The 23,908-nt window shown below is 29.8% G+C and overlaps 2 protein-coding genes across 6 annotated transcripts in view; one reads left to right on the top strand and one right to left on the bottom strand.

Moving 5' to 3' along the window:
* Positions 1-4,396: 4,396 nt before the first annotated feature.
* The window catches only part of LOC136091349 (uncharacterized), a 71,116-nt gene continuing 51,604 nt past the window's right edge, over positions 4,397-23,908 (top strand). For 3 of the 4 annotated variants that reach the window (XM_065818813.1, XM_065818812.1, XM_065818815.1), the window contains exon 1: positions 4,397-4,483. In XM_065818813.1, coding sequence (XP_065674885.1) covers positions 4,454-4,483 — 30 coding nt within the window. In that variant the 5' untranslated portion in view covers positions 4,397-4,453. Of the gene's footprint in view, positions 4,484-7,819; positions 7,957-23,908 lie in introns of all 4 variants that reach the window. The other variant, XM_065818814.1, reaches the window with a different exon arrangement.
* LOC136091348 (zinc finger MYM-type protein 1-like) lies at positions 17,523-21,861 on the bottom strand. 2 transcript variants are annotated; one of them, XM_065818810.1, is made up of 4 exons: positions 20,575-21,861; positions 20,396-20,494; positions 19,746-20,314; positions 17,523-19,500 (listed from the first exon to the last, which is right to left on the bottom strand). In XM_065818810.1, exon 4 carries the CDS (start codon positions 19,274-19,276, stop codon positions 17,735-17,737), a length of 1,542 nt encoding a protein of 513 aa, XP_065674882.1. In that variant the 5' UTR covers positions 19,277-19,500; positions 19,746-20,314; positions 20,396-20,494; positions 20,575-21,861; the 3' UTR covers positions 17,523-17,734. Both variants share the same exon structure in this region, with proteins under 2 accessions (XP_065674882.1, XP_065674883.1).

Here is a 23,908-nt window from a genome sequence, read left to right as displayed (position 1 = left end):
TTCTTTATTATTTGATCAAATTTTCCGAGTAATTCAGTAGTACCTATAAAATTTCTACTTGCTGCAACATCTAGTTTTTTTAACGTATCCTAAAAATGCTATGTTGCATTCAGCTAAAAACTGAACTAAAGAAAATAGTCGTTCAAACGTTATTTTTTCATGGGTAAACAGCTTCTGTTGCATTTTATTTTGTTATTGGATTTTTTTAACCAGAATATCTTGAGAACCATTCATGTTCTGCAAACCAAACTTTATAAGTAGTTTTATATATGTTCAATAAATGTGCTGAATTAAAAATTATACAGTGAACAATATTTAATAACTTTAGAATCATCAAATTTTATTAATAAAAAGAAAAAAGTATAAGTACAGCTTACTAAAATTCAAATTTTAATACTTTAATATGAAAAAAGTTATTTTTTTTTGGCTCAGCACATCACAAATACACTCAAGAATAATTGCTGAAAATTTGAAAATATTCCAAAGAACGGTTAAAAAGTTATCTTTGTTAAAAACTTAAAAAATGCACACAAAAAAAAAATCGCTAGAAAAGCGCAATTTAAAAAATTGCTAAACGTACATTAGGTTTTTTACACAATAAAAAACTACCATTGTTGTATGCAATACCCTCCGCTTTATTATGTTGGTCAATAAAGCCTTTTTAAGGAACAATTTAGTCATAAGCACACAAAAAAACTATACAAATCGGACTTGTATTTTTCAAGATATTGCCTATATTATCCTTAATAGAAAATCTATTAAGGATAATATAGGCCTTTCGATTTTTTTTTTTGAATTGAAAGAGTAGGCATAATAAATAAATGAAAATTGAAATTTTGAAAAAAAATAAAGTTCAGCCTGTTTTTTGGGATACTACCACCTCAAAAGATTATATTATGAAACTTAAATTTATTGATATAATATAAGTCTAGTTAAGAATGATACAAAAAATATTTCATCAACTTGTTGTCTCCACGTTTGGGGCAGGGGGCAAAAATTCTAGGGATTTTTTGTTCCCAGGCTCCAATCATCGCAATTTTTTGCATCCTTATTTGACGTAAACATAAACATATAAATGTTTAGTTCATATCTGGAAGTTAGCTATCTCAAAGAACAAAAAATGGTGGATCCGTCTCTGATGCACCATATGAGACTCCCACACTCAATGGACGTTAAGAGAAACAAATAATTGTGTCCTTTGACTCAGAATGTATTATCCTAGGAATATAATGTTGACATTTTAAAGCTTTCTTTTGAAATCGATTTTAAAATTTATTCCATCATTTTGATAGGAAAAAACATCTAAAAGAATTTCTGGTTGTCTTTTCTTAACTAAATAATCTCTTATTTGTTGACTTACTATCTTGGGCTAAGATTAGGCATCTTGGACAGGATTATCTGTTATAATCATTATAGTATTTTTCTTTACTCTCTGTCATATTGCGTCGAGTTGTTTTCATTGTAGTATTTTGTTCAAGGCTCTCTAATTTGGTTTCTTTTTTTTATTACTTTATTTTTTTAAAATTTAAAAAATACTATAATGATTATAACAGATAATCCTGTCCAAGATGCCTAATCTTAGCCCAAGATAGTAAGTCAACAAATAAGAGATTATTTAGTTAAGAAAAGACAACCAGAAATTCTTTTAGATGTTTTTTCCTATCAAAATGATGGAATAAATTTTAAAATTGATTTTCTTCTACATCTTTGTCATTACTTTAATTTTTATCTTCAAAATTACTTTTTCATTTTCATTTGGTTCTTTGTTGGTATTGGCTGTTTTTAAGTATTTATTCAAAGCATCTTTGAGTTTTTCATAGCTAGTTTTTCATAGCTTAGTTAATTTTATACTGTCACTTTCGTATTATCTTCTTACATCTTGTTTTGTTCGTTTCCACAGTAAGAAAAAATAATGTATATTTTCATTTACAAAAAACACTTTTTAAAAAAAAAATATTTTTATTCGTTTTTATCACTTTTATCACACAAAAAAAAGATCTACAAACTTTTATTAAGTATTGACGACGTTGTAGAGGTTAGTTTGAGAACACTTAGATTCCATTAGAAAAATTTTTTTTTTTTTCAAATTACTCGTTAATTGAAGCCCCGGGCGCCAAATTGGCAGGGAAATCAAATTGACCATTGAAAAAAAAAAAATATTTTGAGGGATTTTTTTTATTTTCACTTTTATTTTTAAATTGATTTTTTTAATTAAAATTATTTTTAAAATCTATTATTTTTTTCACTAATATATGAAGAGCATGTTTGATAGTATGGCAATTATGAGATCAATCTCAACTGGTTTGAGGTTCGTATTAAGTTTACTACGATCAAAACAAACAAAATGGCATAAATTGAAGAATAGAAGAACAAAACTGAAAAAGTAGATAAAGAAGTGAGAAAAAATCATTTTTAAAAATGAAAAGACAGAAGAAGATGCTTCATCCAGAAAAAGAGCAAAAGAAGATGCTTCATCCAAATCTTTTATGGAAACATTTGTGAAAATTTACAACGGAAATAACAAAAAAGCTTAATTTAGATGGATTGAATTTTCGAGACTGCAAGGGCCAATCCTAATGATAGTCAAGCAGCTATGGCAGGAGCTAATTCTGTAGTTCAAAAATGAATATTAGACTTGAATTCATTAGCAGTATTTGTCCCTTGCAATAACCACTCTTTAAATTTGTTTGGAGTCCATGCTGCACATGTAAATAGTCAAGCTGTTACTTTTTTTGGCACATTGGAAAAATCATTTGTTTTTTTCTCATAATCAACTCAAAGATGGGAAGTTTTGATGGAACATGTGAAAATAACAGTAAAAAGCCATTCAGATACAAGATAAAGTTCAAAAGCAGCTGCAGTTACCTCCATATCAACTCAACTTGAGGAGATGTTGGCAGCTTTGAACATGATTCTTCTGGAGAAACGCTTGACTTATTCTTTATGCCATTCAAAGGTTTGAGTTTGTGGCTCTTTTGTACTTCTGGTCTGAAATACTTCTTTCAATTGACCGAATTCAAAAGTGCTTACAAAGTAAAGAAATTACTTTCAACCAAGCCTTAATTCAATTAGGAGCTTTGACTGATAAAATTGAAATTTGGAGAAATGCATTATGCACCTCATCTATTACAAAAGCTGAGGAAATGTGCAAAAAATGGGATATTACCGTGGAACGTAGAATTTGAAAAAGGCGTGTCATGTCGAGAAAAACTGCTTCAGATGCCGGTTCAAATGCATTTCTTTCATTCATCGATCCAAGAAATGGATCGATGTATGAAAGAAATGTTGAACAAACTTGATATTTCTAACCGATTTTTACAGTTAAGAGTTTTAAATGAACGATTTGGCTTTCTGTGCTCCATTGAGTCTGTCATTAACATACCAAATTGGAAAACTAATAAGACAGAAATGGAAGGCCTTCAAAAGAAATGTTATGATCTTGCCTCTTGGTACTCTAATGATCTTAATGGCAATGAAATTTTTGATGACTTTAAAGATATTATTGTCTTTCTTAGAAGAGCTAAACTGCAATAAAAAATGGACTTCTCTCCAATAGGGCTACTTACCTACATTTCATCTTTGGGACTTAAATCATATAAGACTTTAGCTACTGCTTTACAGATATTTATAACTTTACCAGTCTCGATTGCATCATGTGAACAATCTTTCATTTAGAATTAATTAAACCGTATTTGCGCTCTACAATGGCACAGGAAAGATTGTCAAACCTTCCACTTTTGTCAATTGAGCATAAATTTGCTTCTGAAATTGATTTCTGTGATATCCTTTAGGATTTTGTAACTATAAAATCAAGAAAATTACAATTTTAGCTGAAATACCTGTGCTCTATTGACTGTGTGCTACAAAATATATTTTAATAATAAATGTATAATGTATATTCATTTGTCACTTATTCACTTTAAAGGAATATTAATTTTTTTGTTTGCGGGGGGTAAGGCAGGGGTAAGGGAGGGGAAAGGGGGGAAGGAGGCGCCAATTTCCCTATTTACCCGGGGCGGCAAAGTTCCTAGATCTGCCACTGTATACTTTTATATATATAGATAATTTTATATATATAAATATACTTGTATGTAAAATAAGTTGGTGTAATTTACAAATAGAGTGCTCAATGTTCTTTACGCTCGTTTTGTAATTTCAAAATAATTTTTTTTTTAATATTTGTTTCATGATGAAATGTAATCAAATATTATTTTAATATTTTTAAATAAATTTTAAATATAAGTTGATTATTTCATTATAAATTTTTTATGGCCTAATTCTATCACTCTTTTTTTGTGTGTGAATGATTTGTTTAGAAAATTTAATATTTTAAAGAAATTTTCTAAAATATTTAAAACCACATTGTGACTTTTTAAGTTAAACCTAATCGAATAGTTGCAAATGAGACTGATTTCAAGACTGATTTCAAAAAAGAAATTTTGAACAAAAAGCAATGAAAGATAAAGCCACTCCAATTTTTCAAGTAAATATTTTATATTAAGATTTATTCTTTAAAAGTAAATTTGTTAAACACGAGGCTTATTTATGTCTTTTTTTAATATGCTAAATTTTATTTTTAAAAACTTGATAATATAATGAAACAATATTTTTAACAAAAATGAAAATTTTTATTCTTATAATACCGAACATGAAATACTTGCTTTTTCTCTTGTTAGAGTCATGTTACAATGTTTAGACTTGAGGTGTCCCTAAAACCATTGTGACCGTTCTTTATTTGAGAGTAAAGGGCGTTTGATCCACCTATACATATGTATATAATATATAAACACACACACAAACACACCTACACCCACAGGGAAGACTCCAGGATTTTTAATGACTGTAGCAAAAATGCCGTAAATTTTTTTTTGAGAAAAAAAAAAATTTTGTCGACAGTACTAAAAGTCCAAGTTTGCCGACTGTACTATATGATCTACATATGCCGATTTGCTGGTAAAAAAGAGCTAAATTTGCAGACATAATGAAACAAAACTCATTGATAGGGGAAGGGGAGGTATCACACATCAATTGCGCCAGCCTTGAATGTACAGTGGCGTATAGTGATACATGAGGTCCCTACCACTGCTTTCTTCTATCGTCCGTTCAAAGCAGAAGAACGTTACTTAATTTACGCGACGTTAAAGCCATCTAGTTAAACTGAAGCCATCTAGTTAAACTTATCTAGTAACTTATCTTAACTGAACTTTTTAACAAAACGATGGTTTACTTCTCTTTTATGACTATTAATCAAATTTTCTAAATTTACATTTAGAACTTGGTATTCCTATGTCCAGTCAATGTATTTATGCCAAATAATACACAAAACATGATATAAATTAAACTGTATATTTAAATCAACATAATATTTGTGGTTGTTAAAATGTTTTGGTTTGCGAAAAAACAAAATGTAGAGAATTTGCAATAATTGGAGGTTGATATTTAAAGATGTAAACGACAAATTTAATCTAAATTTGTTTAAAATTCAAATATTTTATTTAATTAAAATTTGATTTAAAACACATTATGCTTTATTTAATGGCTTACTTTATAAAATATCTGAAAATTAAAATGGACACTGCAACGATTTATATAAATTTATAAAAATAATTTATAAATATTTTCATACTTTTAATAATAAACTTCATTACTTCATTACAATAAACATTTTGTCAAAAAATGAAAAAAAGCAACAGGTTTCAAATCAAGTAAAAAATGGAACTAAAGTAACTAAACTTTTTCAATAAAAATATATTGCTTTAAATAATTAAAAAATCCTTTTAAAATTCCAAACAGCAAACTTTAGGCATATTACAATTAGCAACGATACAATCAACAAATGTCACCAAATAATAATAAAAAGTGTCAATGAGTAAACGTCAACAAGACAAACTTAATATGGTTGTTCTTTGTTTGAAACAACATAGTTCTTTGTTTGATTTTGGTGTAGAAAGTTTTCAGTGGTTTTTTATAAATGAATATAGGAAAGTATATTGTAATGATTACACTTCAATTAAGTAATATATAAAAGCATAAAAGTATTGAATATGGAAGTCAAACAAACTTAATCTTTAATCAAATTGAAGAAAAGCCGTTGAACAGTATTGTCAAAAGGACTTTTTAATCCACCAATTTCAAATGATTTTGGATATTGACCAAACGTAAAAAAATAAAACTTACTGTCAAAATTTCATATTTGGTAAGCAAATCATAGTTTCAAAATACATGTTAATGTAAACAAGAGACTTTGTTCTTTGAGAAGTGTTCTTTGGTTTCAAAGAACACTTTAAAAATATGTCTTAAGATATTCTTCTTAAATATCTAAATTCTGTTTCAAAGAAATCTGTAACAAAATTTCTAACATAACATATTTGTAATAAAAGTGTTTTTCTTAATAGCGTTTTAATCAGATAGACTATTATCCGATAGACATCAATAATTTGTAAAAAGCCTTGTGACATGTGTTGATATTTTATGCCTATTTTCTGATTTTTTTCATGCATAATGCTGTATCGCAAAAATCCAAAACAAACTTTTTTTGCCTATCATTTAGATCTCTGAGGAAGCTTTTTCATCATTATTGAACCTAAAATATATGCCCACACTTTTTAGATTAAAGGTTTTCCATTATGTGACAGCAAGTTTAATAAAATCACCAGCCTTGCTAACGCTTGAGATATTAGAAGTTTCGTGGTGATTAAGAAGAACATTGTAAGTATTGTCAAAAAAAAAAGTCTTGCTTTTTGAGTCCATTATTTTGTATGTTTTTGATAACGTGGACAAAAGTTAAACAACAAAAGAGTTCCATCTGTAGTTAACCAAGGTTTTTCATTAAATGTTAGAGTTAGATTTTTATCACATATAATTGCCTTTGTTTTGCTATATAACCTTTTTACTGGATCTAAAGTTAAATGAATTTAATCACATAAAAATTAGGTTTTCATAACATTTTCTAAAGAAATTTAGGACCATCAAACATATATTCCTAACTTGCATTTCAAGTTATCATAACATCTAAAACACTTTTCGAATAAGAATTATTATCAATGGTTCTCCCAAAACACCAACTTTCTGATACAATAAAATTTTTGTAACATACACCTTGTCAGAAAGATAAATAGTTCCTAGTAGAAGTTTAAAAAAAAAGTAGTAGAAAGTTCCTTTGATATAGTTTTTTGAGACAATTCCTAAGGGAATCGTCTTATAAAACCATATCACCATTTTTAATTAGAACTGAGCCATTAACTTTGGAAGTTTTATGGTATTCAGGCAGATTTTTTAAATACTCGTCTTTCCATCTTGATCGGAAATGCGTCAATGACATGAAAAGATGTTTATTACGTTGATTTGTATCTATATTATATTTATTTTCGAAAAAGATTTTATATCATTGGTTTTTCAAAAACAGCAACTTCCTGATACAATTAAATTTTTGTAACATACGCCTTGTCACAGAGAATAATGGTTTCTTGTAGAAATTTCCAAATTAAAAAAAAAGCAAAAAGTAGTAGAAAGTTCCTTGCAATTTTAGAATAATCTATCTGAGAGCAATCTATCTTGCAATCTATCTTGCAATCTATCTTGCAATTTTAGAATAATCTATCTGAGAAGCAAATTGTTATTATAGTTTTACCTTTTTGAAGTTTTGATGTCAATTAGATCATATAATTAAGTGTTGCTAGACGTTTTAAAATTAGCATTAGGTAAACATTTTATCCAACGTGTTTTCTTCTCTTTGTCTCTGGTAAATCTATAAATTTTTTAAAACGTTTTAAAATCGTTTGACTTCTTCAATGATAAATAACTGAATTAACTGTTCAAGGGTTGTATGATATGGTTTTAAGTTCTTCCAATGAAACTAATCTGCATTTATCCGACCATTTTCTGGAAATGTGCAAAGTAGGAATATCTTCAGAGAACCTCTAATCTGTGGATGGTTTCAGTATGTCAATTTTAATAGTGAGAATTTTTAATTACTGTGATTTTTTTCATATTCATTTGTCTATTTAAATAGACAAATGAACTATTAAATTTTAACAGACACACAAACACATACATACATACACACATACACATATATACATATGTATATATATATATATATATATATATATATATATATATATATATATATATATATATATATATATATATATATTATTTACCTAATATATTAGATAGAACATTTTATTTATTACATTTGTAGATATAACAAGACATTACTGAGGGGACGATGTCTAATATCCGGCCCACTGTGCCCTGGTCGGAAAAATAACCCCAGAACCTAACAGTTTACATATCTATAAAAAAAAATGTAAAAAAAAAATAATGAAAGAATATTAGAAAAGATAATGAAAATTTGCCGCCCGCCCGCATACTTAACAGTTTTTTTTAGGACGGGAAACAACTTTGCAATTTAAAGTGGCCTAATGTTTGCTACCCATTTTATTAAAAAAAGTTTAATAAACGGAGAGATATTTAACTGAATTATTGTCTTTGCTACACAATTATTTTTTTACAACAACAATTAAGTCAGGAAATGTCTGTATTAGCCAAACAAAATCCGGAAGACCAAACGCAATATCGTGTAAATTAGATTTGCTGTTGTTGGATAATTTTTGACTTGTGGCAACCTGTTCTCTAACATTTAGCACTTGCTTAATATTTCTATGAATGGCATTGATATTTTCTGCACTTGTCGCTGATTTTTTGTGCACGAGTTAGGGTTTATGCTCTTTTATTTCATTAGCAAGATATGCTAATACCGAAGGCACTGTACTTATAATAGATGTTTTGTTACTATTGCCATGTGGAAACGATGAAGTAGTTGATTCATCGCCGACATACTGCACTACATTATACGGGTATTTAGACAAATTGATTGCTATAATGCAGTGAAAACCGAACAATTTTATAATACAGACACTCTAAAGAACTTTTTTTACTAACTAGTTCCTTTTACATAATATGTAAAATTTAGTAAAAACTCTAAAAACCAAAAATTTTCAGATTTTTAGATATTATTTGAAAATTTGTAAATATTTAACCAATAAAAAGTTTAAAAAAATGTATTTCTTATGCAGAAACAAAGACATTTAGTAAAACAAAAAAAAGTCGGCTTTAAGTTTGGGCCAGGTTGGGATTTACGTTTTTGGGCCGGCCCAGGCCGGGCCAGATTTTAGGTACAACCCAAATTGGATTGTAATTTAATAGTTAAATTTATATGCAATAAAAACAGAATTGATGCAAGTTAGCTCAAAGTAAATATTTAAATTAAATGGTTTAATCTATTTTATTTTTTTAGCATTTAAAATTTTTAAAATTCCAATATATATTTTATTTTAGAGATTGCAACAATTTTTCAGGATATAAAGTACTAACAACATTCATAGAAAAATGAACTGTAGTAAATGATTGTGCTGAGTGAGGAGTAAAGCTTATCCAAAAATTTACACTCATAGACAAGGGTTGAATTAAGCGATTTGCATAATCTGGTAAAATATCTGGTCTTCAAAATTTTAGTTTATGCAAAGCCTTTTTCAAGGAGCAAATTATTATATGTTTGTTAGCGAAAAATTTATAATAAACAAAACAAAACAATAAACTTACGACTACAAAAGTAATAACACTCTAGTCACTAACTGCATTATAAAAGTTACAAAACTATAATAGTGTTATTACTTATAGACTTTAATATTCATTCTTTGTTCAAACAACAGTAATAATTTCAAACTTTAATCAAAGTATAAAAGCACCTTGAAAAAATAAAGTAGATATTCAAATATTATTAACAACTTCAGGAACTTATACGCATACCCATAAACAACCTTATAAAAACGTACTTTATAAAAAGTTTAGCATTACGAAAATCGTTACTATAGTCCGTAAAAACGCGCATTAATTTAAAAATCAACCGTTTAAAAATTTTTATTGGTTGATTTGTAAAACTAACGCGCGTTTTTATGGACCATTAGTAACGTTTTTCATTTTCTATTTCTGGCTATTTAAAAGGGGTTTGTAAAAGATTAACTAAGTTACCTGGCCAACCATTATTCTTGTTAACCTCCGACAATCATGTCGGAGAGCTTCATATAGCCGCAGCCGTTAATAAAACTGTTATGCAGGAGAATAAACTATTCGTATCATAAAACCATAAAAGGTTAAACAACGGTAAGGTGAAAAGAAAACTACTTCACTTTAAAATAACTTTTCGCAAAAACAAAATATATAGGTTTCAAATTTTAAAATTATTTACATTCAGACTTTTGAGAACATCAGAGATTATTGTGAACTTGCGGGAAAAATCAGATCATCAGGTGAAAATTAACAAATATGGAGCAGTTTTACACGCCTTGAATTTCATGAAATTCAAGCTGCATTTCTCTAAAATTAGGCAGGTTTTTATTCTGAGTAATGAAATACTCAAAGAGATTAACAGAATGGCTGACTACATTTGTCTCTCCAGGGCATCTCGGTTTTTGATCTGCGACGTTTCTGATTGTGTAATTTTTAAAGTAAAACTTAATTTCATAAGTTTTGATAATTTAATTTTTTTATTTAAGAATAATTTATGTCATAAAGTATCAAACTGTTTAAGAACAATGGTTTGCAAAATGGTTTAAAATCAGATGTCAATTTCAAAAATCAATTTTTTGATTTTTTGATATTTTGATTCTATAATATTCCTTCAACATATACAAAAACTATTAATCTTAAAAATGATGTAAAAGTTGATTTAATAGCATTTTAGTAGAGGAAAGCTAAAATTAAATTACCTAACAACGCCTTAGCAACCATCCAACATTTGAGTTTTTATGAATTCAAAACAGTAAAATACAATCACAAACCATAATTTTAATGTGTTATATGCAGACTCTTGTTAGTTTTCCGTTTAAAAAGTCATAATTCAAAACTTAATTTAAAAACGTGAGTGTTTATGGCAATGATAATTATATATACTAGATGTCTAACTTGCGGGACTTTATTAGACGAAAAGTGAAGCCGCTTTTTTTGTTTACAAATTGAATCCGCCATTTGTAATAAGGGCAAAAGCTATATTCGACGTGCGGAATAAAAGTTAAAAATGCATGTTCAGAGCATCTAAAGTTACCAATAAGTTAAAGATCATTCGAAAACTCGTTTTAATTATTACTAAGATAAGTTTTTTATTAGCCTAGGTTCTTTATAAAATATAAAAACTCATAGAAAGGCTCTAAAAGCGTCTGTCCCGAGTTAAATAACTTTGAGCTTTTTTATTTAAAACTTCAATCCCGCCCTTATCAGAAAAGATTTTAGGAAACATTAATCAAACATTCTCGTATGTTTTTTTGGAATTTAATAAACATTTTTACGAACCTTTAAACAAAAGGAGTTTATTTGTTTGTTGTCTTAGCCCAAGTGTAGACTTTTTTAAACTTTCAGTGTACAACTGTGCATACCGAGCAAATCTCATATTAAAATAAATACTACATACTTTTTTAATAAGTTGGGTAGAGTGAAGATCTTCAAATATAATGGAGGTTTCAACATCGTGTTCATTTAAGGACTTAAATGGAGCTAATGATACTAGAGTTTTATCTAAATAGTTAAAATATTTTATATGTTTAAAAATATGGTCTGTAAACTCTAAAAAAAAAAAAAAAAAGCCCTGAAAGTTAATTCAATTATGAGGTTATATTCAGTAATTTCACAAAACAATTTATTAAATAAATGTAATTTTTTCTTTTAAATAAACAAACATCGAAAATAAAACAAAAAAAAATCCAAAAATAGGCCATCTCATAAATAAAATAACTGAAATTAAAATACCAATGTTTTCACATTATTCCACACTATTAAACAATTCTGGCACTGAGAAGATCCCTCTTTTGCTCAAAATTTTAGGAGGGCTTATTCCTCCAATTATTATATCCCACGTATAAAAAAAATATTTTTTTGTCCAGAGGCCATTTCTAATTATATGAAGATTTTACCATGATACTTACTGTTGCTCCATTCTCGTCAAAACATTTTATGATTTTTGGAAAATATTCATTTTTACAATTTATTACAATTACAAATGCATCAATCCGCTTGTTAATTGGTTTCACCAAGTCATAAAATAAATGGTTATCAAGAAGCTGGGTAGCTAATGATTCTGTTTTACTGGAACCATTTAGTTCTATGCCAAGTAACTCTAAATGAGAAAAACATTTTCCTGCTGGTATGTTAACTAATTTCTTTTTAGCTAACTTTGGTTTTGTCACAATTGAAGTTCTTGTCAATTTGAGAGCCTCAAAAAATGACAAACTGATGGCTGACGCCACAATTTTTTTATTAGAAATTTTATCAAGCAGTAGTTGCACATCACAAGGGTAACTTTCATAACAGCACTTTCATAAATAATTGTCTAATTTAATAAATTTTTTTTTTGCATAATTTAAACTACTGATAGTTTCTTTGCATAAAAAAACTAAACTTTGCTTAAGTTGATTAAGTTCTCGTGTACACGCCACTTTAAAAGGAGGAAAAAATCGGTAAAAAAAAATGGCTTCAAAAATATTAAAAAAACAACACTAAAAATGACAGCATCATTCAAAATTAATTCCGAAATTTGAAGATAATGGCCCAACAAACAAAAAAAACCAAATATATTTAAAAATCAACATTGTTATTAGAGCTGGTGGACAACAAAAACTTTTCAAAACCGGTGCAAAGTAACCCCCGTGGGATTAAAGTAGCTAGATAAGTTTTTTTTCCCGAAAAAGAAATGGTTTCTACGGCTTCACATTTCGGACCGAAGTTAGACATTTAGTAAATATAATATATCATTGGCTTATGGTCTGTTAATGTTAATCTCTTATACTTTAACTTTTCTCTCATTTTGTACCTAATCATTTTAAAAGTGATTTCAATTTAATTAGAATAAAATTATTTTTAAATGAATAAACAAGGAAATAAAGGTAATCGAATTTGAATATATAAATCGAAATCGAAAGGTAATCGAAGATTTATCAAGAAGAAAAAAACGAAAATGGAATGATTTTGTTGGAAATAAAAAATCATCTTCTTCCTCCATCTCATCGTCTTCCACAAATCAAGCAGCTAGTTGCTGTTCTAGTGAAGGGAAAACTCAACGATTCGAATAAATTTGATTCTTAAAAGGGCAATTATTTTGTTTTTATTAAATTTTCAATTCTTAAAGAACCAAGCATGGGAGATTGCTAAAACTGCATGCAACAACTGCTTTCAGCCATTACGTTTAACAGATATTGGTTCCAGTAGAATAGGATTTGCACACTTGTTGGAATTAAAATGTGAACACTGTGATTATGTTAAACGATTCAATTCATCAAAAAAGAAAAAATAATAAATTTGATGCAGTAACAGCTAACTCACCATATAATGTTAATGTTTTTTGTAAAAAAAGATTTTACAAAATAAAGAATAGAAAATTAAATATCGCATTTTAAACTACACAATGCTTGTTTTTTGCGCCAAAAAAGTTTTCATCCACTTTACAAAAATCAAATAAAATTGTTATGCAAACTCAATTTGCTATTGTTTTAATATCTTGTGTTTCCATCACGAGCTTTTATTATCTTATGCAGTCTGTTTTTTATAGTATCAACTAATTTTTAGGTAATTTCTGGAGTGATTGAGCCCCACTCTTTCATAATTACTGATTGTAGTTGTTGCCGATTCCTCACATCATGGTTCCTAATTCTTCTACCCAATTCATCCCAAAGATGTTCGATAGGGTTTAAATCTGGAGATTGTGGGGGTGTATGAAGTTGCTTAGCTATTTTAAATATAAGCCATTCCTTGACACGTTTGGCTGTATGTTTTGGATCGTTAACTTGCTGAAAAAAAAGTGACTTAGTAAGTCCCAATTTGTGGGCACTTTCTTCCAGATTATTTTTTAGAATGTTTAAATACACATTTTGATCCATATTTCCATCAATGAAAACCAAGTTTCCTACACCTGAAGCACTCATACACCCCCACACTAAAACACTTCCTCCACCATGCTTCACCATTGGACACAATTTTTATTTTTTAAATGCTTCATTTGTTTTTCTCCGAACTTTAACTCTTCCATCTGATGAAAACACATTAAATTTTGACTCATCGGTGAAAAGGACAGATTCCCAGAATGTTTGTGGTTCATTAATATAAAGCTTTGCAAATTGTAGTCGTTTGGCTTTGTTTACTTTGCTTATGTAGGGCTTTTTCAATGGTACTCTACCATTTTATCCTTGTAAATTGATGAAATAATCTATTTTGCTATCATTAGCTAAATTTATATTTATTGATAAATTATAAGTATTGTTTTACAATCTCTAAGCGCTCAAAAGTTATGACTATATAGAATTTGTAACCCCTCAAATTGAGGGGTTTTTAAACTATATATGGTCATAATTTCTGTACACTAAGAGAAAATACTATGAAACTTAAAAATTATCGATGAATATAAACTTAGTTAAGAATAGCAAAAAAATTATTTTACCAACTTATTGCTCTCACGTTTGGGACAATTGGGATGAAATTTTAGGGCTTTTTTGTTCCCAGCCTTTAATCATCGCAATATTTTGCAAAGCACCATTAATTGACATAAGTATAAACATACAAATATTTGGAGTTTGCGCCATGTCTGTTAGCTATCTCAAACAACAAAGAATGCTAGATCCTTCACTGATCAATGGTTCAATGCCAACTCTAGACTTTTTTTAAACATGAAGCAAGCATAAAATATCAATATACCAGCACTCTATTGTAGCAGTAGGTTATAAGATTTTTGGTGTTTGACATTGCTAATTTCCAGACATAGAGCAAACTCCAAACAATTGTATACTTGTACTAATATCAAACAATGAAGCTTTGCAAAAAGTTGCAACGATTGGAGGCTGGAAGCAAAAAAGCCCTTTAACTTTATCACACACCCCACCCTTAAATGTGAGAGGCAACAAGTTGATAAAATATTATTTATACTATTCTCAACTAGACTCGTAATCATCAAAAAATATTAAGTTTCATAATATTATCTCTCAGTGTTCAAAAATTATAAACTTATAAAATCTGTAACCCTCTCATGAGGGAGACTTTATTTGGTCATATTTTTTGAACGCTGAGAGATAATACTATTAAACTTAATTTATCAATGAATATGAATCTAGTTGAGAAAAGTATAAAAAATATCTCATCAACTTGTTGACCATCACGCTCGGGGTTTGAGGGGGGGGGGGGGGTAAGGGAGTTAATGAAGTTTAAGAGCTTTTTTGTTTCCAGCCTCCAATTATTGCATTTTGTTCAAAACATCATTATTTGACATAAAAATAAAAATACAAATGTTTTTAGTTTGCTCCATGTATTGAAGTTAAATCTCAAATACCAAAAAGTTCTGGATCCGTCACTGGCAGCAAGCAATAAGATGTAGCAGCACTTCTTTGTAGCAGCAGGCTATTAGATAGCTGATGCAGCAAAACTTCATTGTGGCAGCAGGCCGTAAGATAGTCAATGTAGCAACACTCCGCGTTTATTTTAAAATTATGTTTTAAAAAAACAAAAACAGAAACACTAATAATTGAAAAAACTTATTAACCATTATTATTGCGGTTTTTTAAAAACAATAAAACTTGATGTACTTCCTACATTACATTAAGTCGTCTAAAAATGGTTGAAAAAGACTTTTTTTACCAGAAAAGTCTGTTTCGTCTATAAGAATATATATATATATATATATATATATATATATATATATATATATATATATATATATATATATATATACAGGGCCGGATTAAACAATTGTTTAATCCGGCACTGAAATTTGTGGGGGCCCTCGAGAAAGATTTTCAAGCAAGCATAGCTAACGTTTAGTACTGTTTACCGGTACTAAAATTGTATTGTAATGTAATGTGTTATATAGTAACTCCGCATAAGGTTTGACTATCATACAAATTGGGGGTAATGCTAAAGCAATGTATGGACAAATAAAAACAATCAATAGACATAAAATATATAATGATATAAACATGTATTTTGTTCAACTTTGTAAAAATTTGTAAGATTATAAAAAAATGTAAGCCTTTCTAGCTTTATGCAAAACAAATGTTTTCACAATATTTGAGAAATTAATCTCCCGTAGTAAATCGGATTCTATGCTCATTAGTGTCAAATAAGAAAGTCGATTTTGGCTCATGTTGGTCCTTAGTCTGTTTTTGATAAGTTTCAATTTAGAAAACGATCGTTCTCCCGAACAATTAGAGACCATTAGGACCAAGTACATCCTGAATAGGATTTCTACATTTCGAAAACTTGAGATGAATTTTGTAAAAGAAAAGTTCTTTGGGCACATTTGCATTAGCATCACATTCATCCATATAGAGCTTTAGAAGGGCTGAAAATTGAACAAGCTCATTTCCGAGACTTTCTTCTAAGTCAGGCTTGTACTTGTTAACCAAATTGTTCGCAGACATCATTATTTCGTTTGGTTTCATTTCATCAAGGCGATTCAGAAAGCCAAAATACTCACATACATTCTTGTAAGCATTTATTATGTCTAGTTAAGTGAGACATTAAATTGGTCAATCACTGGGATAAAACTTGTTGTGCGAAACTGATCACTTGGGGATTGCTGAACTTCATCTCCAGTTTCATAACCCAATGGATTGAGGCGAACATTTCTATTCCGCTGACGACGTTGAGCTTGGAAATGTTCAGTTGAACCAGATAATTTCTTTGCACGTTCTTCATATTGAGCAAAACATTTATCGTTTTGATTCCACGAATGCTTTCAGTGAAGTAAGGGCATCTACTGCAGACTGCAATACCATTTCAGGACTCTGGAGTATCATTGTGGCATTGAATCGCTCCAATATCTCATTCCAAAACAATGAATACAGCGCAATTTCGATATTGCACATTTGCTTGTGAAAACCAGCAGCGGCATTGCGAACAATATCCTTTGAAATTTTTTTCAAAGCCACCTTAAACTTGTCATATCCAACAACAAGTGCCTTAACTGCATCATGTCTGCATGACCAACGAGTATCACTTAATCCTTTAGGTGTCAGCAGTTTTTTCTTATTTGTCTTTTCTTGTGAGCTAGACAGTGCTTCTGTTAGGATTTGGTAATTATTATATTATTTGATTATTATTGTTATAATTATTATATTATTTGATTATATATGACTTTCAAAGCCGAAGTCATTTTTTGAGACTCTGTATCACTGTTTAAAATGTTGATGATCAGCTAATGCTAAAGTTGTTCTTGGTGTATATTTGAAAATAAATGCTATCCAATAGAAGTTTGACCCAAATGTTGAACTTTTTATAGGGATAATAACTTATAAAAGCTATTAAATGCGTACTAATTTACTAGTTTCTTTGAGCCACAGTACATATTTCCAGGCCCGCCGTGAGCCTTTGCGGCGCCCAGGGTCAAAATTTCCCAAGCGCCCTACTGAAAATGAAAGCTGATCTAATGATCCATAATTCAAGACATATAATAAGCCATTTGATAACAAATCAAAGAGTATAAAAGAATATAGAATTTTTTAATTTTAATTAATGAACATTTGAACAGTTTATTTCTAGATAATTGCAATGGTCTTTTGACTTGGTTATACACTCATACATAAAATGATAAAGTCGACACTAGAACATGGTAGAAACAGACCAAAGACAATCATTAAACACTATTGGATGTTAAGAGCAAAAATTTGTCTAGAATACAACAGCTATTGTTGTTTCAACTTCAGAGGAAATTGATCTTTCGAGCTTTACTTATGGCGAATTTGGAAATCACTTCACCGTAGCACAACTTTTTGGCAAAATCATGCTCAATGGAAATAACCAGAAGATTCGTGAGTCGTTCTTGGCTCATTGTAGACCTTAAAGCTGTCTTAACTAGAGCAAGCTTACTAAAAGATCTCTCGCCTTTCGCAACAAAAACAGGGATGGTGTTGAAGATGCGCAGCAAAATGCAGACTGATTCGAAGAGCGGGTGAAGACTTTTCTTGTATATTCCATTCAATAACATCATGGAAGTGAGAGATTCTTTTGGACCAAAAAGATTGGATCGCTTCAGAGCATTGAGGTGGCGGACCTCTTCAATAAGTTTCTCTTCCTCAACATCGGTCGCGTAGATTTGTGCCAAGACATTGCATTTCTCCTCCAATTGGATAGGTGCTTCAACACTTTCTTCTGATTCTTCTTCATTTGACATAACAAGAGAATTCAATGACCACAAGAACGAAAACATATTCGTTGTCTTCTCAGCAGCTTGGAATCTATCGCTGACCTGCTGAATAAGAGTATCAAGAGCGGTATTGAATACGCTCACCTCAAACTCTTTTGCTTCGTCTTCATGGAAATGAGCGGTGTTCCTCACCTCTTCGTGAAAGGTCTTCCTTTTTTTCGTCCTCTTCTTCACAAATTTTGATTGAAAACCAAAAGAAGCAAGACCAGATGCTATCAAACGTGCCTCATTAAGGATGCTGGTCCAAGATGATCTCAGTCGATTTAGATCTTCAATAAGAGTCTTAATGAGTTTCATCTCGTCGTCCAAGGAGATATTTTCTGATTGGAGTGCAAGGCTCACGTAGTTGATTGATTGAAGAGTTTTATACCAAAAAGTTATCATTACGATAAACTCGAATGAATGAACCCACTTCTCCAGAGATTTTACTTCATTCAATTGATCAGCTGTTAGATCAAAATCGCGAAGCTTTTTCAAAGATTCGAGGATTTCCCTGGATCGCTTGACTAACGGCTTCACGGCCTCGATTCGCGCACTCCATCTGGTTTGCGACGTTTGATGAAGGGACAAACCAGTGGTTTCAATCAAGACTTTCCTCCGACTAGGGCTTCCACTGAAAAGATTGTAAAGTGACTGGACTCGGCCAAAGTAGTTCTTGACTTCAACCGAATATTCAGCAGAATGAACACCAGCAAGGTTGAGACTATGAGCGCTGCATGGCATATAGAGAGCTTGAGGATTTTTTTGCAGTATAATCGCCTGTACTCCTTTGTATATACCGGACATGTTCGCTCCATTGTCATATCCTTGACCTCTGCAGGTTTTGAGATCGATTCCATTTTGTTCTAAGACGTCCATAACAAGCTTGGCAATGTCAGCACCTATCTTTTTTTCAAGATTCTCGACCCTCAGAAAGCGCTCCTTCACGGTCCATCTTTTGTCAGTACCAAAGTATACAAAGCGGAGAACAAAGGTGATTTGCTCGGTGTGAGAGACGTCCGAAGTCCCGTCCACAAGAATGGAATAGTAGATGGCCATATGAGCTTCGTTGATGATGGCACCGTGAACGATTCCTCCGCACTCTTTGATGAACTCATTTTGAGTGCTCTAGCCCAAGTAATGGGCTTTCATTTTGTTACCTTCTTGTTGGCAGCGGGAAACTTCTTCTAAGTGTAGTTGGAGAGTCTTGTTGTGCTTGGCCAAGAGCTCTAGGGTAGCTAGAAAGTTGCCATTGTCGTCTTCTCCAATCATTTTTGATGAACCTAAAAATTATAATAATAAGACTGATTTATTTAAAACAATAAAGAAGCATTTGTTTTATTTTATGATGATTCTATGATGATTTTATATTATGATTTATGAATATCATAACATATTTATTTAAAAGAATAAAGATGGATTTGTTTTATTTAATGATTTCCAAAATATCTAGTTAATCTTATAAATATAAGCTAAATAGATTTAAAGATAGTCGGTATCACAATAGAATAATTGTAAATAGATTTACCTCTGAAACTAAGGTTTCGTGACGCTAAAAAAAGAGTAACATCTAAGATGCATCGTAGAATTTCACGCCACCTGGCTGCTTCATTTCTTATCGAGTTTTCAAGAGCTGTATCTATTCCGCTTTGATTTTCTAAGCTTTCTAGCGCCGTTTTCCATTCTATGTAAAAGTTTCGATGCTGGGCGTAATTCTGATGACTTTTGACTTTCTCAGGTAGCTTGTGCCAGTTGCAGCTTATTCCATCATTCCACCTTAGAAGGTGCGACTGGTGTCCAATCCCAAAAGATTGTTTGCTTCCAAACAGAGAACACGGAAAGCAAATAAATGATTTCTTAGATCCACTCCAGACCAGCCATGTCTTCTCCCCGGCATGTCTTCTCCCCGTTGAGAGAAGTTTCGTAGAAAATTGATTCAGGAACCTTCTTCTTATTAGAATCTTTCGGGAAAGCTGAAGGATTTTGAGGAAGCCCCTGTAGAAGCACAGAATCTCTTTCCACTTTGGAAAGATGTGCTGCCCACAAAGCAGGATCATTGGAAGGAATGGTAACGATGGGTTCTTCTGTTGGCAACACCTCAGAATAAATTTTAAAAAATCTTATTTTATTAGCTTAAAAGTTTATTAACATCATTTCTTTTAAAGAGGTAGAACTTACCAAAATATTCTCTTCATTCACAGCTACCATTCCGATTTTTGATAGGGGCTCTCCCGAGTTTTCAGAAATGTCAGTGACATTGACAGTTTCATTTCCAACCTATAAAAATAAGTTAAAAATTTATATAACATTGAATTAATCAAATGGGAAAATATCCTTTCACGGGGAAAACTATTTACTGCTTGAATCGATTGACTTGGCAGGAAAGAGTTTGAAGCAGTAGGACTTTCATCTTCTCCTTTTTTTGTAACTGTAATACCACAGTCTTGAAGAATGCTTTTGTTCTTTTCCTCATTCGCAGTTCTTTGAGCAGCATTCTTTCTTACTTGACAACCAGAATCTTTCTTTTTAAAACCAGACATGTTTTAATTCTTTTTGAAACAGCATCCGCTCATAAGCAAAGAACTGTTTGAGTTTCTTCTTGATTGGGTCTATCAGACTATCACATCGATATCACGTGTTTCAAAATTGTTTCAAATTTGAGAGATTTTAAAAATTAGAGAAATAAATTTAATAAAATTGTTTTAATATTTTATATCAGTATCAAACTAATTGGATTTAATCTAATCTCTTTTTTTAATAAAGTAAAAAATCTCCGTTTTAAATTGAATGAAAATCTCCGTGCACTAAAGTTATATTAAACATTTAATTCAGCGGGTTGTTAAATTAATCATTAGTATTCACTTTATTTGCGAGTTTCTGCTATATAAAAAGAATCGCTTTATTTAAAGCTAATGTTTTGAAAGTAATGCTAATTTCTTAGTTTTAAAGCATTAATTACTTTTTTTATTTAAAAAGTCCAATTATGAAGCACTTCATTACAAAGTTGAAAATTTAAACTAAAAAAAATTGACCGGCCAAAAAAAGCAATTGACCGTCTATTATATGTTTTAGCAGGTCAAATTGACCGGCTGCTTTTGATTTCTTATTTTCCACGCTGCTTCCCAGTACTTCATCTTTTTTTTAAATAAACATGAAAAAAAAAATTATTTATATTCGGCTTCGTGCGCCCCTGTCGACCTGGCGCCCGGGACAAAACAACCCAGTAGACCCCCCCCCCCTCACGGCGGCCCTGCATATTTCACTTTATTCAAAGATTAAATCTTTTTTGACTTTATATAACTTATAAAAAGTAAACAAAAATTTTTGATAAAATAAGTTTAACATTTAATATAAACAAAACCATTTACATTGAAAAAAAGATTTTTCAAAAATTTAAACCAATTTTTTCTAAAATGACACAAATTTCAACTTACCCACTATTTTTAATAAAATAAACATTTGATACAAACAAAAACATTTACATTGAAACAAATAGACCATGCGAAAGTTTGTTGTTATTTATTTGCTACCATTTTTATTTTTTTCCTTTATTATTCTTAAAGAACAGAGCAATAATAAATTAGTAAAAACACTTATCTAATTTTCTTCAACACTGTGTTCCAACATCAGTAGGTTTATCAGGAAGAATGTCTAAACAAAAAAAAATTGTCAAATTATAGAAAAATTATTTCACAGGAAGTTGGGAATTGTTATAATTAATTATGTAATAACTGTAGTGTTTTGCAACCAGGAAGTTGCATCAACTACATTAGATAATTAAAAAATCATGAAATGAATTCTTTTGAATTAGGATAAAATTTGACTGGTCATTTGTTTTTATAATTTTTTAAAAGGAACTTATTTTCATGTCTGCATTTAGAAATTAATTCTGATTTTTTATTCAGTAAATTTTCTTGATCTAAATGAATAAAAATTTCAAATTTCTCTTGTAAACATAGTATACATTTTTTGGAAATGTTATTATAGGCAGGCGCAGTTATTATGATAGACCAGTTCAATTTAAAATTAATATTTTTTTTTAGTTGCCAAATATATATATATATATATATATATATATTTTTTTTTTTTTTTTCTTTATTACAACTTTTTAATAATTCATTTTACAGTTTTTATAAATAAAAAAATAAAAATCTAAATAGAAGAAAGAAAATACAGTAAAAAGATTTTGTAATAAAAATAATAAAGAACGCGGAAACTCGAAGAAGACCGGCAGGTCTTGTCACCGAGAACCGCTGAAGTAAAACACTTATTTTAAATTTAAAATAATATAAAAAGTATATGCACAAATAACGTTTTTTACACATTAATCATTAGTCTACAGAATAAAATAGTTAAATAAACTTGAAAATATTTTAAAAGTAAATCAATATATTAGTAATTTAAAAAAAATAGTTTTTTAAGATTATGTTTAGAAGAATTTAAAGTACAATCTTGAGAAATATCATTTGGAGCATTTAAAATTACATTGTTCCATAAGTTTGTTTTACATTGAAACATGAAACATAAAATATTAAAAACATTTAGTTCGTATATATTAGGAGCTTTCATTTCATTTAAAGAGGTTTGGCATGAGCAAAACGGCCTTTAAAATTTATAAGCCGTGCAACATGCTTCTGTTGCCGATAAAGAGGTTCGAGTTTTCCTTTATTGGTACTGCCCCAAGCAATATTAGCATAGCTTATATGGCAATGAATTAGTGAATAATATAATTGAATTAATGTATGTTTGTTTAATACGCTTCTTGCTTTGTATAAAATCCCTATACTCTTAAAAATTTTATTACACAAATTTGCAATGTGTTCGTTTTAGGTGTGTATATTGATGAAGGTAAGACTTTCATCAATATACACACCTAAAAATTTTGTCACTAAAACCCGTTTAATAAGAATATCATCAATAAAAAGATTTGGGATATTAATTGGAAGTTGGTGTTTTTTACCAGCTGGATGGAAAAAAATCCAATTAGTTTTTTCAATATTTAATGATAATTAGTTTAATTTAAACCAATTAGAAACTTTAGCCAGTTTAATGTTCATGTTGTTAAATAATGTTATTATGTTATTATGAGAGAGAAATAAGTTGGAATCATCAGCAAACATAAATGTAATTAGATTTGAAGCTTTAAATAGGTCATTAATGTAAATTAAAAATAAAAGAGGTCCTAATATGGATCCTTGCGGAACTCCGCATTTTACATTTAACAAACTAGATGATGTACTTTCATCTGCATAAACAAATTGCTTTCTATTAAAAAGGTAACTTTTCAGCAAAACTAAAACATTACCAGTTATTCCGTACCACTCTAACTTTTTAAAAAGAATTTTGTGATCTATAGTATCAAAAGCTTTCGCTAGGTCTATGAAAACAGCCAAAGTAAATTGAGAATTTTCGAATGAGTAAGAAATATTTCTAGTAACTTCAAGAATTGCGTATTTAGTGGATTTGTTTTTTTGAAAGCCATATCGATTTTTGTATAATAAGTTGTTTATAGTAAGGTGATTATATATTTTGGTGTACAAAATTCTTTCTAAAACTTTAGAGAGCGCAGGAAGAACTGAAATAGGACGATAATTATTTATGTTGGTAGAGTCACCGTTTTTTAATATTGGTATGACTTTTGCTATCTTTAAGCTTTGTGGAAAAATTCCTTGTTTTATTGAAATTGAAAAA

Source organism: Hydra vulgaris, chromosome 15 (assembly GCF_038396675.1).
Source record: "Hydra vulgaris chromosome 15, alternate assembly HydraT2T_AEP".
NCBI lineage: Eukaryota > Metazoa > Cnidaria > Hydrozoa > Anthoathecata > Hydridae > Hydra > Hydra vulgaris.
Note: the sequence above shows the minus strand (reverse complement) of the source record. Positions and strands in the feature narration are given on the sequence as shown.

Bases quoted from the DNA above. Each gene is read 5' to 3' on its own strand.
- LOC136091348 (XM_065818810.1), bottom strand. From the start codon at position 19,276: ATGGCCATCTACTATTCCATTCTTGTGGACGGGACTTCGGACGTCTCT.